Source organism: Lingula anatina, chromosome 10, assembly GCF_051362555.1.
Source record: "Lingula anatina isolate TDL-2025a chromosome 10, LinAna3.0, whole genome shotgun sequence".
Lineage (NCBI taxonomy): Eukaryota > Metazoa > Brachiopoda > Lingulata > Lingulida > Lingulidae > Lingula > Lingula anatina.
This window is the reverse complement of record NC_141776.1, coordinates 12,134,972-12,151,175: the sequence shown is the minus strand read 5'-3', so window position 1 is coordinate 12,151,175 and position 16,204 is coordinate 12,134,972. Positions and strand designations below refer to the sequence as shown.

The 16,204-nt window shown below is 37.6% G+C and overlaps 1 protein-coding gene across 7 annotated transcripts in view; it reads right to left on the bottom strand.

The window, feature by feature from the left end:
* Nucleotides 1-16,204, bottom strand: part of LOC106167290 (fibronectin type-III domain-containing protein 3A-like) — a 74,284-nt gene that overhangs the window by 5,424 nt on the left and 52,656 nt on the right. For all 7 annotated transcript variants that reach the window (XM_086998107.1, XM_086998106.1, XM_086998108.1 and 4 more), the window contains 19 exons: nt 12,955-13,095; nt 11,094-11,212; nt 10,455-10,609; nt 10,155-10,214; nt 8,000-8,138; nt 7,744-7,797; nt 7,295-7,579; nt 6,760-6,846; nt 6,212-6,350; nt 5,868-5,933; nt 4,626-4,738; nt 4,253-4,358; nt 3,728-3,900; nt 3,152-3,343; nt 2,960-3,034; nt 2,303-2,559; nt 1,701-1,901; nt 1,245-1,411; nt 880-1,013 (listed from right to left, as the gene is read on the bottom strand). In XM_086998107.1, the coding sequence (XP_086854233.1) occupies nt 880-1,013; nt 1,245-1,411; nt 1,701-1,901; nt 2,303-2,559; nt 2,960-3,034; nt 3,152-3,343; nt 3,728-3,900; nt 4,253-4,358; nt 4,626-4,738; nt 5,868-5,933; nt 6,212-6,350; nt 6,760-6,846; nt 7,295-7,579; nt 7,744-7,797; nt 8,000-8,138; nt 10,155-10,214; nt 10,455-10,609; nt 11,094-11,212; nt 12,955-13,095 (2,663 nt within the window). The remainder of the gene's footprint in view (nt 1-879; nt 1,014-1,244; nt 1,412-1,700; nt 1,902-2,302; nt 2,560-2,959; nt 3,035-3,151; nt 3,344-3,727; nt 3,901-4,252; nt 4,359-4,625; nt 4,739-5,867; nt 5,934-6,211; nt 6,351-6,759; nt 6,847-7,294; nt 7,580-7,743; nt 7,798-7,999; nt 8,139-10,154; nt 10,215-10,454; nt 10,610-11,093; nt 11,213-12,954; nt 13,096-16,204) is intronic.

The following is a 16,204-nucleotide window of genomic DNA, read 5'->3' as shown; positions in this document are numbered from 1 at the left end:
CAGTACTACCTTACATGAAAGGGGTTAGTGAAAAGCTAAAAAGAGCATTCAGAAAAAGGAATGTATATTACACCATAAGGCAGGACAGACACTAAGAGGCATCCTAGTATCCCCAAAGGACAAATTAGACCCAGGAGAACAGTGTGGAGTTGTATACCAGTGTGAGTGTCAGGTGTGTGGAGAGAAATACATCGGAGAGACAGGACGTTCCTTAACTGAAAGAATCGCTGAACATCAAAAATCGATCAAAAAACATGATAAAAAATCTGCCCTCAGCCAACACCAGGAACAGACAGGGCATTGTATAACATCAACAACCATAGAAGACATAATAATCTTGGAAAGAGAGCCACGAGATCTACACCGGAAAGTTCTTGAAGCAATTAACATCCGCTTACATGGGGCCAAGTTGAATCGGAATGATGGGACTGAGCTACCCAACCTCTACCTACCACTCCTAAGGGAGGGGCAGGCAAGGGGGGGGGGGATCTGACCAAATAGCACACCAGAGGGGGTGACAGGTTGTCATACCTGTCACAACCTCATTCCCTGATGAAATCTGACTGCAAGCAGATGAAATATTGGATGGTAAGATCAAACTAATATAAATAGCTATAGACAAAAGAATCTTCACAAGTCTATGAGTTCGGTGAGATTTTTTTTACCCTAATACTTTTCTATAATCCACTTACAAGTCAACTCATAAACTGTTGGTCACTCATTCTTGATTGTTCTGAGACCAAATCAGAAAGTGGAATGAACATAGTAGACTATCCACATTTAGTAGTCTACAATCAATGTAAATAAATAAATAAATAAATAAATAACTAGTATATAGGGAGGTCAGAACAAGGGTAAAGCACGACTGGCACTTGTCACCTGTTTGTATTCTTGGTCTTTGGCATATGGTGTCTGCAGCTGTAGTATATAAGATATGCTGTCCCCTCCCAGTGGTTTACAGGGGTGCCACTCCACACGACACGAGTCCAAACTCAGGTCCAGGACAGAGGGAGCTGACAAAGAGAATGGATATATTAATTCTCACATATCATAGGTTTTTTCTACCCGATTTCCCCAAGCATCTAAAAACTGTAATGGATGTATTAATCCACTAACTGTTGTTTATGATTTATTTAAAAATGACAATACCTATGACAAAATACCAACATTGCTATTTCATATGACACAATTTCACACACACACACATCACAGTGGCATATATCATAGTGGCATCCCCCTCTTACCTCTGACAGCTGGAGGCGGGGCCTTGGTGGTGATAAAAGTGTACACCTGTGAGTAGGGGCCATCCCCTGCCTCATTGCTGGCATACAACCTAAACCTGTAGGAGGTCAGCTCTGAGAGCCGGCTCACTTTGTAGCTGTGACTGGTACCTTTGTATGCTGGGTAGAAACTGAGGATGAAAACAGTGACACGAGGATCAGTTCCAACTAGCTGGCATTTGGTCTGTGTATGTGAACCATTACTAAATCACTTTAGGTTAAATAGGTAATAGTTTTTAACTGATTATGTTTTGAATGCACATGAACCATCATTATTTACTCACTCACAGAATCATAAAAAATGATTATTCTTGTTTGTTTCATAAATGCTGTAAACAGAAATGTCCAGTTTTTCTCCTGTGTCAACTAACTCTTAAGTAAACAATTCAAACCCTGGGACAAAATCCATCATTTTCTTACCTTCCGCCATCTCTAGCCATCTCTAAGGAATACTGGATAAGATCAAGGTTTTTCCCATCGCCCCACTTCAGTTTCAGACTGTTTGGCCCACAGTTCACACATTCCAGCCGGGGTGGAGTAGGTGGTAATGCACGTGTTATCACCTTGACAACCTGACTGAATGGTCCTACACCTATAGAATTGACTGCTTGGACTCGCACCCTAAATGTACACGTACAGGTTAAAAGATGGAGCCACCCACACTGCATAATGACATAGCCACAACTTGGATCATTTTTTTGAAATACAAACATTCTTTAACCATATACTTTCATTTAATATTATAAAACTAAGACATTTGACCATTTGTATCTGCATGTCACTTTAATTCTACTGTTTAGAAATAGCAATGAGACAGATTGGTGTCACAATTAAAGCATGTGCTATTTCAAAATATGCAAAATAAAAAAAATGCCCAAAGAATAGTCATGATACGAGGTAACAAAATATTTAACTCAAAGCATGTGTATCAACAAAACCACAATCAAAGTAACCAAATCACCAACATAAACACAACAATGTATGATGCGCGTTAACACAATCCCAGAATCCAAGAGGCTTACTTGTACAGTGTTTCTGGCATCAGGTTGTGTACTGTGTGCTCCAAGACATTCTCCACTGTGACCATGTGTTGCTTCTCTCCCAGATCAATGTTGTATGACAGAATCTCGCTGCCATTGCAACACGGCTCTTTCCATGACAAGGTTATCGTTTCCGCTGTACTTGTTGCACGTATGGACATGACAGCACTTGGACTAGATGAAGGTGTCATGCAGGCTCCCTGGGGACTAAATGGCCCCGTGCCTGCTGCATTAGAGGCCTGCAAAGTGAAACAATTCACGATAATTATAAGCAATAAAAGGTATATATTAAATGCTTTGGAAAAAGTCCAAAAATTATGTTTTATTAAAAATTATTAGTATATAGTAAATGTGTTTGAAAATGTCCCAAAGTCATATGTTCTATGTCTACATATACTGCAAAGCCACTTATCTATCTCAATATAAACCTTAGTAATGCTAAAACACCTCAAATGTAATCATTTGATGTCGATACGTCGTTTTCTTTCCTTCTACCTGTGCCTTCAAACTTAACCTGTGCCACTCTACCAAAACCACATTTAACCTACAGCTTTACCATAAACAGTGACTTATAACATGGCTGTTGGTCTACTATGTACAGCAATGCAGATCTTCAGCAAATTACATGTACTGACTCACCTGTACACGGAAACTGTACAATGTAGCTGGTGAAAGACCACGCACCTCATAATTTAATGCTGACCCATTGTATAACTGGAATACAAAATATCCACAAATTATCAACACTTTTTAACATCACCAATTTTAGCATAATTATTCACATAATTATCCTTACTATCATCCAGGGTGTCATCCCAGTATAATGTTCACCTGTGTAAAGTCTGCCTCAGGTTTCTGCTGCCACTCCAGCCTGTACTCTGTTATAGTAGCACCATTGTTGACGGGCTCCTCCCAGCTGACTATTGCACTCTGCGGAGACCGGCACACTGCCGTCGGCGTCTTGGGGGCATCGGGCGCACCAGGACCACTTACCACCTCTAGGGGATCTGACCAAGGCCCAGTCTGCAAGGGCATTAAAACATAAGTTATTGACAGCTTAATTAAAGTAAATGTAGGTCATTGGGCACCATCTTCTGTGAGGTCAGTAAGGTGTAGAACTGTTTAACATAGGTTTCTGGAGTAACGTGTGTGTGTGTGTGTGTGTGTGTGTATGTGTGTGTGTGTTTGGGGTGGGGGGGGGTGCATGCATGCATGCGTAAGGCAAAGGGGGGGGTACTGAACAAGTTCCCTACAATTTCCATTTATTAAACAATGTCTGTCCTTCTGACACAACTAGTAAGTTGAAATGTATACGTTCCATTTAAAAAAGTTTCTGTTCTGGTCCATACAAATCAAATTTTCAAACAAGTCCCTGTGTAAACATTAAAAAAAAAAAACAGCACTTACCCCTGCTTTATTTGTCGCCCGTACTTGATACAAATAAGGTCGGCCAGGCAGTAATCCTGCCACCATGCAGTCGAGGTCGTGACCTTTGTACACTTCCCGTATACTGTTGTCTGGCTGGATCATCTGAACTTCATACTCTATCACTTCAGCACCACCATCATAGTCCGGATATGCTGAGAGAAAAACAGCCTCACACTTAGTATGCTGTACATTGACATGATTATATCTGACACACAATTTCATACAAATTATGCTGCATATATCTAACACACTGTCACACCCAACATATTGTCAGGCCTAGCAAATCAAACATGTTGTGTAAGGTATGACCCAATACATTTACCAAAAGGTAAAATCTAACACACTGTCACAGCTGACACAATATCACATCCACCATTTTGACCAACTCAACAGAAAATCACACCCAGCAAAGTGCCACAGCTATCATACTGTCGCACATAGCACACTGTCACATCTAACACAGTCTCCCACCCAGCAGCATTCTGACACACTATAACTACTCACCCCAACGTAAATGTAGATATGTAGCCTTTGGTTTTCCTTGTAATTTGGGAGCCTGGCACAGTCCTGGAGCCACAGCCTGGGTGGTCACACTGGACATCTCTGACCACTGGAATATAGAAATGATTCAGGCATAATAGCCAACTCAATACATAGTGACTTCCACAAAATATATATATAAATGTCAAAAATTGTTTTTAACTATGAGATGTCTGCATCAACCGGTAATCATGAAAAGTTGTCCAATTTTTGCTCATTTTATAGAAAAAGCAATTGCTTGTTTCAGATATCAACAATATATTTACTTCAGTGCATTTTTACTGACTTCTGTCCATAAACAGAGCAGGCAACCCTGAAATGAAAAAGGTTCACTTACTGGGCTCCTCCCGCCGGCATTTACGGCAGCCGTCCTCAGCCTGTATACGTGTCCTGGATGCAGGTTGTCACAGGTGTGTTCTCTGTCTGGTCCCTCATACACCTCTTCAAAACCTGGAATAATAATAATAATAATAATAATAATAATAATATTCAAGGTATACAATGCTAATAAACCCAGAGAATATATCTTTTTCTTAACTGTTACCAAAAATAAAATAACTGCCAGCATTTATATCTTTTGTCGAGGGCCTGCAGGTGTGTGTGTGCACGTGTAAGCTTGGACACACATGGGTGTGTGTTCCTTGTTTTTGAATAATTTTCACTTAAATATGATATCTTAATTAAACTTATAAATGTATAATGAAATACAATGTAGCTGAAGTCAACAGCAAACAATACAGGTATGGCTCAGTAAAAAAAGTAGCAAGAAAAAAATATCAGTCAGCGAAGCCTGACAAGTGGGCAAAACAAACTATCAGTTATTTACAACAAATAAGAAACAACACCTATCACGAAATTCCACTAATTTATTGCATTTTAATACAAATGTGCATCTGCAAAAAAAATATATATATATCTATTCCATTCACATAGGACAAAACCCTCATTCTCATACTATATAATGACAGATCCGGGGGGGAATGAAGTGGAGTTTGGAATGGGGTGGGGGATGGGAGTAAGTGGGAGACTGGACGTATCCTGCCTCCAATGTTTGGTTTGAAGAACTAAGGTTATGTGACACACAACTGTTACACATATTTCAACAGATATCATATTAGAAGCTATATTACTCTGAAATAATTGAAACCATAGATAAGCAAAGGTAGGTAACATTAAATGTATAATAAAAAACTATGTCTCACAACTAAAGCAGTTGATCCTTGTGTGTGTGTGTGTGTGTGTGTGTGAGAGAGAGAGAGAGAGAGAGAGAGAGAGAGAGAGAGAGAGAGAGAGAGAGAGAGAGAGAGAGAGATGGTACATATATATGTATACATTTGGGGACAGGAGGGTAGGTGGAACACTTGGCATTAAGCATTACCAACAACAACAATCTCACAACATTCATGATTATCTATTTACCATCTCCTAAACAGGCAAATTAGCAAAAGAAAATGTAAAACTTACAATTCAGTAAATAACATAAAATTGACATTTTTTTCATTAGAAAATGTTCATAACTAAGAAAGATGATACAACATTAGTCCAGTATTAAAAAGTAGACGTAAATGAAAAAGCATACCTCTCCCCTCATCCATCTCTAGAATGTATTTGGTCACCTCTGAACCTCCATTGTCCTTGGGGTGATCTACAATAGACAGGAAGTCCAGGGTAATAACCACATATATATTTCATAAAATACTTCAAACATCAAACATTCTTAGCTTAAACAGAGAAAAATTATCAGTTAAGACATACTTCTTAAATTTGTCATTATGCATTGTATGCAGTGAACTTCTTGTGACGTAGATAACTAGTACACATATACGCATGCACACCCACACAAACACATATGCCCCCCCCCCACACACACACACACACACACACACAAATATACATGCATGCACAGACCAGCAGAGTACTTACCCCAGACCACCCTGAAGCTGTTTGAATGCACTTTCCCCTTGGTCTGGGGCCTGCCGCAGGGTCCAGGCCGGTCAGGGAGGGTCCTGTAGTTGACTACATCAGAGAACTTGCTGCTCCCTTCTTCATTTCTGGCACATAACTGGACGACCAAGAGCAATATTGTTAACACAGACTGCTAGATATGTTTGTAACTATGTGTCAACACAGGTAACATATTTCCTTTAGGCCATTTACTCTCAAACTTCACTTGTTTTAAGACACATCTGTGTCAGAGGTATCCTATTGTAAGTATCTGCCTCTAAACTCTAACTTTAACCATATCAACTGTACCAACAAAACCCAGCTTTGTATGAAAGCCTGTGAAAATGTGGCTTTAAGAAATGTGCAGTGTTATCAATTGTGGCTCATTATCATGCCTACATCAAACATATTCTTCTAACTGACATTAGATTTATACTGTGTACATATCTATTGCATTCAGCACTGTTAACTGACTTTTAATTTCAATACTAAGCACCAACACTTGAATTTGTACTGTGAGAACCAACCTTAAATTTATACTCTGTGTTCCGCCTAAGGTTGCACACTTTGAAAGACAGATCTGGACCATTGAAAATAGGAATGAAACCATGGCCCTGAAATCAAAAAAAGGTACAATATAGTTATAACTTCCCTCAATAATCTGTAGTTCTTCCGTTCAGGAGTCATACTAAAATTATTTCTGACAGTCACAGGAATGATATTTAAATGCCTTGAACCTTGCCACTCTCACATTAAAACCATTGTTTCATTCATGCAGATTCTAATCATTCAGCCATAAATATCAAATTATTTTCAATTTGATACATGCAACTCATCATCTTTGTAAGACCTAGACTAATAAATGTTAAAGCTTTTTTTTTTTTAATTAACTTTTTTTTTTAATTTGTCAAAAGAGGATCTGTAATTCCAAGTACTGAGAACACAAAGTTTGCTGTAACAGTATGCATAGCTAACATACATTTTTTTATCGATTTAATTCTGTATTCGTTATAGCTTGGAGTTTCACATTGTAACTTATTTCATATCATATTTCCCACTCACAGACAACTCGTCCTCCATGTGTAACGTGAACTCGTCATCGTTGGGCCGTCTTATCCAGGACACGATGAGTGCCGTCACAAACTGCTCAGACAGCATGGGTGGGTCTGGCTGTGTAGGTACACTGCCGCTGGTGCAGTAACAGACTGGCTCGCTGTAGTCGCTCTTCCCGACAGAGTTCACTGCGGCTAACCTGAACACATACGCGGTGGCTGGGGTCAGCTTGGACACTTTGAACTGGCGCTGGACGTTGTTGTAGGCTTCTACAAATCTACCATTGCCTTTGCCCTGCAATTCATAGGAAAGATACACACTTGTTAATAAACATGATAAATTCTGATTAAATTGTTTTTAATTATGGAATTACTCATACTTCAGAAAAACAAGCTAAATCCTTCATGAACTATGCATCATCAATGGTTCTTTACTTAAAAATAATAGTAAGAGCTCACCTGGTCAAATTCTAAACAATAACTGGAAATTTTTGCACCATTGTCATTCACAGCCTAAAAAATTAAAAATTAAACATAAGAGAAATCTGAATAAAAATATTTAGAAACAAAGTTACAAAATCATCTCAATGGCTTTTCCTGTTCTTATAAGAACATTTCTGCAGTCTCTAAAATCATCAACATATTAATAATAAAATCCCTTATAAATAAAATTCATAAACTTATTTGTTTTCAATTTAAGTTCTTGACTACTTACATTCCACTTTAGTGTAATGCTTGTCTTCGTCCTCCCAGACAGCTTGGGTTTCTCAGGTGTCTCTGGCTCGCAGACAGAGGTGCGGAAATTCACTGGTGTCGTGGGCTCTCCCTTGAGGTCGTCCAGCAAAGAGCTGATCCTGCAACAAAAGCCAAAAACATGACCATCACAACAAAACAAAATGATATTAGAATAGGAAAAAAACAAGGCAGCAAAGCTGTCAAATGTACAGACAAAAAACAGGAAATAACTATGCACAAAATAGGCTACTGTCAATTCTGATGCAAAAGTACATTATGTTAAACTGCAAATTCAACATCAAATTTTAATTATGCTCAACAGGTAATACCAATGTAAGTAAAATGTGTAACAAGCATAAGGCTTCAGGCCCATGGGAGTTCAAGTTCACACTTTGAAAATGTATAACTTCCAGAAAAAGAAGCCAATTAGACTGCTTTTCCAACTCAGGCTGCATTTTAGTCCTGTTTTTCTTTTTTGAAAGTATGGCAATTATAAGTAACACGGTTTTCCCATAATGGTCATCATGGCAGCAGCACCCAAAATTGTGTTTTCTTCTATTCTGATGCAATATTACATAATGGTTAACAGCATAATGACCGTCAATTTTTAATAATAAAACATATGTATCATGGATTTTCAGAAAATGTGACTAGCATGGGTCTTCAAGCCCATGGAACTTCAAAATCACACCTTGAAAATGCCAATATGTGAAAAATTAAATTTTCACAAAAAAACTGTTAACTGGCAGTAAGAATTACCAAACAGCCAAAAAGTAAAACTGCCTTCCACTTATCCCACATACAATGAAAGTGCACAGCGCCGGCGACAGCAACTGCGATGACAGACGTAGGTGATGGCAATATGTACAGACACATCTGTACATATTTACTGTACTATTTGAGAACAGTAAGTCACATGGTTTTTCTTAAATGGTCATCATGGGAGCAGTGCCCAAAATAGGTTTTTTTCAAATTTTGATGCAATATTACATAATGTTTAACAGCATAATGACCATCAATTTTTAAAAATAAAATATTAGTATCATGGATATTCAGAAAATGTGACTAGCAAAGGTCTTCAGGCCCATGGAACTTCAAAGTCACAACTTGAAAATGCCAAAATGTAAGCAAGACCGCACTGTTCTGAAATGTTTTTTTCCCATTTTTAACAATTTTTAACATAAAACAAAATCAACAGTGTACTGCCATTTTTATATGATCAACTAAGAAAATTAATGAGATGGGAAAAATATCAATAGAGCAGTGTTAAATGTCCAATTTCTTCCATTCTGAGATTCTGAACATAGTGAATGATTGAATCTGACAAACTGCAATGATATGAGTTTATTTCCATTTTTGAAACTTTATTACACAATACACGATAACAAGTTTACCATCATTTTAACAACATCAACTAACAATGTTGTTAAGATGCAGGAAATGTCAAACAAACACTTTCACGTAACTTATTAATTAAATAATGAAACTGTTAACATGCCTAAGAATTGAATCTGAGGAAATGTGAAAAAACAGCATAACTTCTAAAATAATGGCCCGATTATGCTGATTTTTTAACTCAACCTGCGTTTTAGCAGGATTGATCACTCCTGTGAGTTTAATGACAATTGGCCTGTCTGTTTTTCTTATATTGTGTTTACAGTGTTGCATATATGCTGAAAAGTGAAAAAAAAAGCATAACTACTAAAATAGTGGCCCGATCATGCCGATTTTCGAACTTGACCTGCGTTTTAGTAAGATCGATTACTCCTGTGAGTTTCATGACAACAGGCCTATCGGTTTTCCTTGAAATGTGTTTACAGTGTTGCAAACATGCTGAAAAGTGAAAAAAAACAGCATAATTTCTACAATAATGGCCCGATCATGCTGATTTTCGAACTTGACCTGCGTTTTATGAATATTCATCAGCTCTGTAAATATAAAGCCAAAAAGTAAAACTGCCTTCCACTTATCGTGTTTACAAGGAAAGTGCACGGCGCCGGCGACGGCAACGACGGCGACGGCGACGACAGACACAGGTGATGGCAATATGTACAGACACATCTGTGTCTGTACATAAAAATTAAGTCGACATTAACTTTGAGTAAACCCAACTGCAATCTGCAAAGCTAACTTACCTCACAAAATAATCTGTGGCCGGTTTAAGATCTTTTAATGTGATTTCTGTCGCATCACCACTGAAATAAAACCAAACATGATAAGCTGCTGTCTTACACGTAGTTTCACCACTTTTAACACATTGAAATTTAATTTTAATCTCACCATTAAACAGGCATCACCTATATAATAGACAGCTTTAAAATCTACTCAACAACCAAAAACATTATGTCATATCAACATACAACAAACTGTGCTACTGACATGTTCCACAGTATTGTGGCCATGGCAGTCATCATCAGCTATTCAAACCCACTCACCAATACACCATTTTGTATTTGCCATCTTTTGACTTGTCAGACAGAAAAAGCTCGTAGCGAAATTCAGCTGGGTTGATCTCCAAGTCCAGCTCAATCTGCGAGCAATCTGGTGGAATGACCTCGATCAAGGCACTTCTGGAGTCTATATTGGACACCTAGAATGAGAAAAACATTTCATTTAAAAATCATGTCAAAGAGTCACTGTGATGATTTGTTATGGGGCAAATCACTTCAGCTTTGCCACTCCTTCAGTGTTGTAAATAACTTCTCAAATTCAAACTACTGGGAGTGTTTTTAAAGCAATGGTGTACATGCAATGGTATACAAGTGAAAAATAAATGAATATATAAATACTTGCTTCCTTTGACCTCTATCTTGTTTTCAAAATCTTAATATTCAAAACCAAAGATCTCAAATCTCATCAGCTGTTATCAAGAGGTCTCAATAATGATTTAGGATAATAAATCTTGAACTTGCTAATAACACAATAACCAAAAGTCAAAAGCATGTACTCTGAAATGAAAGTGGATCTTATATTTTTTTATGTGAAAAATGGAAATTTTTATTTTATTTTTTTAAACTTCTGTACCATGAAATAGATATCTCCCTCTACCTCCCCCTCTGTACACGTTTCTTTACCTTGGGTTCCTTCATCCTGGAGAGGATATCTTGTATGGTGCGTGCTTCTTCATCTCCTTCATTCCCGTCATTACTAGAAGAGCTGCTGTGGGCATCGTGCCTGCGGAGGTCACCGTTTACTACAACGACATGATGAGAAGTTGAAAAGAAAGAAATCAGTTTTACGTATTCATGTGGCTGTTCCAAGGTCACCATTTACTACAACGGCATGATGAAAAGTTGTACAGAGACAAATCTGTTTTACATATTCATTTAGCTTTTCCAAGGTCATCATTTACTACAATGACATGATGAAAAGTTGTACAGAAACAAATCAGTTTTACGTATTCATTTAGCTTTTCCAAGGTCATCATTTACTACAATGACATGATGAAACATTGTACAGAAACAAATCAGCTTTATGTATTCAAATTGCCTTTTCAAGGTCACTGTTTACTACATTAAATATTAAAAGTTGAAAAGAAAATGCGGTACATTTTAGAAAACATTTTTTTTACTGCAGTCATTTATCAACTCTAGTAGCCTCAGGCCAGGCCAGTTCTTTGTAGAGGTATCTCTACACTGTAGTTGGGGACAAACAGGAGATCCATTCCACGCTACTCAATTAAATCAACCAGTGACTTTAAGGACAAGGCAACCCTCCCAAGTTGAACTTGAAAAGTGAAACAAACAGTCTGGAAGAAACAACCCTGTGCAGAGATGTTATCGGGACATTTCTATTAAAGAGGAGGGAATGTGAGACCTAGAAACATGTTACCCTATGATAACTACCAGCTGGTTCAACTCAGGGCAGCAGGGTTCGGGACATAGGTAACTGATTTAGGCTACCTTGTATAGACCACACGCACCAACCCACGGAGATTTATGTTCTCTTTTTACTTCCTTTTTGATAATTCACTGGTCCCCCTCCCACTATATTTTCTCTGTATTCTTTCTCCCTCTTGCTCTTCCTCCCTCTAACTTAATTCAATAATAAAGGTTAAAATCTTTCTCAATTTTTAATTTGTCCATCATGCTATCAATCAGTTAAGCTGCTGATGATGTACTTGTCTGTATGCTTGTCCGTCTGTCTGTCTGTCTGTCTGCTTCAACATCTCTATTCTTTCCTTTAACCTTTTTTTCCTTCCGTCCATTCTCCCTTTCTGTCTATCTGCAAGTGGCTACATCTGGCATTCGGTGTATGTTCAATATATTGTAGCAGGCCCACCTGCCAGACCACCCAGATCTTACAGCAGCTCACGTAACACCAGAAAACTGCTGTCACATGCAACATTCCACTTGTATACACACATGAAGGGATATATTTGGCAAGCAATCATTGCCATGCCAGAGCCTTGAACTGTGAGGAATGCTTCTACCTGCCAATTAATTTACAGACTTTTTTTTCTTCATTTTGATCTTACTCACTTATTTTTTTTTTTTAATATTCTAACACCCTCACCTAATCCAAACCTAAATGACAGAATAATTCTTTTTTTCTTTCTAAAGTTCTCATCACCTTTTTTTCACGTTTTTCCAATATCACTAAACAGCTATAAATATGTCACAGTCTGGGCATTCTCTCCGCATATCTGACATTTTACGTTCCTCCCCTCAATGAGCCAGCCTTTGAAGTTGCGTCATATTTTAAAGACAAACTGACACCTACGACCTACCCTCTACAGCAGGGGTGCAAACATAACAGTTTAAAAAATACTTAACTCTAACCCCTGAAAACAAATGGAGTCAATCAATTAGAACACGTAGAAAATAGACCAATACCTAGAGTGAAAAATCTTAACTGGGGCGAACCGCTAGGGGCATTTTTTTCAAATTTTTCCCACGTCTGTTTTCTTTACAGCCTCCAACAATACCTACTCACCTTTTGTCCTAGACGGACTGTAATTATTAAAACAATTTATGTTTTTCCTCCTTGTGTGTACTTTTCTCTGTAAGCGTTCTTTCATCCTTTGCGTCCTGTCGTCTACTTGTGAAGAATGATTGGGGTGCGGTGGAAGAGAACCTAAAAAGCAATGGAAAATAAAAGTCTGATACTAGGAAGCATTAATTCCAACCTTTTTTTATCTACTGTTAATATCATATATTATCCATATTCCCAGTAATTTTTTTTTTTTTTGAAAACACAAGTCTGAATGACATCAAGACTGAATACTACAATCTGTTGAAAATGACCATGAAGAGCATTACAAAAAGGGGTGGCAGTGAGTTGGACAAGGTAAGAGTGTCTTTGGGTAAATGGGCTAGGGTACTGTTTTGTTTTTGTTTTTTGTTTTTTTTTTGAAAACACAAGTCTGAATGACATCAAGACTGAATACTACAATCTGTTGAAAATGACCATGAAGAGCATTACAAAAAGGGGTGGCAGTGAGTTGGACAAGGTAAGAGTGTCTTTGGGTAAATGGGCTAGGGTACTGTTTTGTTTTTGTTTTTTGTTTTTTATTGAAAACACAAGTCTGAATGGCATCAAGACTGAATACTACAATCTGTTGAAAATGACCATGAAGAGCATTACAAAAAAAGTGTGACAGGGTGTTGGACAAGGTAAGAGTGTCTTTGGGTAAATGGGCATAACAAACACGTTCATACAAAACCTAACTTGGATGGGAAAATTACATCATCTGATATCCAGTTTAAATAAACCATTTAAACCCCTTAACCAAACTCCAAACTAAAAACCTGCATCCATTTATCAGATACCTAGTGATGTAAATTTTTTTATTTCTATAGTAAGTATGAAGTCATGTTAACGTACGAGCCAAACACAAAATAGTTTTAGGTGTGACTGGTTCTGGACAGATGTAACAATGAAGAGGTGGATGCAATGACATGTGAACCCTAACAAAAGATCAAGTTTTATTTCCGAATGGGCGTGACGAGTCAAGTTCTTCAAGAAACAAGTTCATCTTGAACAAATACTCAAATCTACTCTTGTGCTGACAGGCGGGCTGTTTAGCAGTGGGTCAATGCACTGAAATACATGATGCAATGCAGTGATTAAGTAGTTATGGGAGTCCCACACAATTATTTTAGTGATTTTAAAGGGCTGGGATACAGAGATCGCATTCTCATTGTCAACCCAAAGATGACTCCAACATAATTCACATTTCAAAAAACCATGTTCACTGGCTGAGGAACTGAGGAGCTGTAATATGAGCACTCTGGAAACACTCTTGGAAGTTGTATGTTTTCTTTTGTTCCAATACAGAGTCATCCATTGTTTTGTCAAGAAGTAAATGTTGACTGCAGTGTATCATGTTCAAAACTATGTCATGCACTCTACTGCAATAAGTTATGATGAATTTCAATCAATTTTATGACTAGGGCTGCTGTATTCAAATATAAGACCAGGAATGGCCCAACTTTGTCACTTGACTCAAGTCTTCTTAATGACAGTAGGCTTGTATCCTCTCTCTGAGCTGATGACTTTACAGGCGAGTATCACTTGACCTTAATAAAACAACATATATTTCACAGTTTTAACAAATGCACAAGGCTGACACATAACAGAAATACCAGTCATGTATCTGATGTGAGCAGAAGCTCTGTTCTTTCGTCTCTCTCTTTTTTTCAATTTCCCCTCTTTGTATAAATGAGGTTTCAAATGCATTTTTGAAATCAGCGACTGTGACGTTTATCTAGCCTGACACAGGAGTGTACGTAACATGGCATCACATTTTAAAAGTAAAGTCAATTTTTGTTCAAGATTGCATCTCGCTAGGGGGACCTGGCTATCTCCAGAAATCTTATGCAATAACAGTGAAATGTACCTCATTACAGAAAACTATTCCAATAAACAACAAATGCCACAAAACCAAAGAAACATTACCTAAATTGAGGAAACAGAAATACATGCTAGCAAAGCACTAGACCTAAATTTGTTTATCCTTAAATTAAGGAAATAAAGAAAAAGTCAAAAAGAAGAAAAAACATAATTCATTTACCATAGTTCAGGGTCACTTTTAAAATAGCAAATTTGGTTCAATTATTCTCAAGAGGAAACATTTCCGACCAAAAATGAAGAGGAAATGAACGAAATTGCAGAACGAACCAAAATGTCCCAAATCGTGTACACCTAGTGAGCTGAATTACCAGCACTGCCAACATGTCACAAATCAGCTCTACTGACAGAACTGGTATATGTCATTCAGTGCTAAATAGGTACACAGAAGGAAAAAACCAGACAGAGAGAGAGAGAGAGACGGAGGCAGAGGCGAAGGCAGAGGCACACCGAGGAAACTGTCCATGGGGAAAACATGTCTTCTACTGGAGATGTCTGGTATATGATGCAGACACTAAATTGCTCAAATGTCAGAAATATCATGTAATCCATAGTAATGCTGTTATACTCCTACTGGAATACTGATTTTGGTGATCTGTAATATTAACCTATGCAACGTACAGTCATGTATTTTTTAGGCTTTTACCTATGTTTACTATTTTGGAGTTCTAAATTAATAGCTTTATTCACAAAAACAGATTTACTGCTTACAAATCCCAAGAAAAATCAAGACAAATGAGAATTTAGTTAATTTTTTTAAATTAAGAAGTTGTGAATGAAGAGGTTTGACACAGTCATCATTAAGTGCTACTATCATTTAAAACCATCTTAATCATCATTATAAGAGCCATCTAGACAACTGTTGGATTTTACTTTATCTCACTGAGCCCTTCTTTTGAAACAAGAGTAGGTTACGAAGGTCTTTTTATTCATTTATTACTTTTATTTATTTTTTGCATAAAGAAAGTCTCTGTAGGACAACTAGACTCAGGAGAGAAAAATATCACTTCTTAGCATTTTATTGCTCGAGCAGTCTTAAACTAGCATATTCCTTTTGGTAGTCTTACAGCTTGAAAATACATGTCAGACATCATGTAGTCCAACCCAGTTCCATAAAATATGCTTATATATGGAAATGTATTACCCACAGTCTTAGTGATATAGACATCACAGCTCATAAGTATGGACTTCAAAGTTTATCTCCAGTCATAACTGTCATGACCCTATTGTGATGCAGCTTCCTGGAGAGAGGATATAGAGTGAAATATGCGTGATGTGTGAGCATGCAAGTGTGTACCACAGGCAAAACACAACGAGAGAAGCAAGGGAGGCG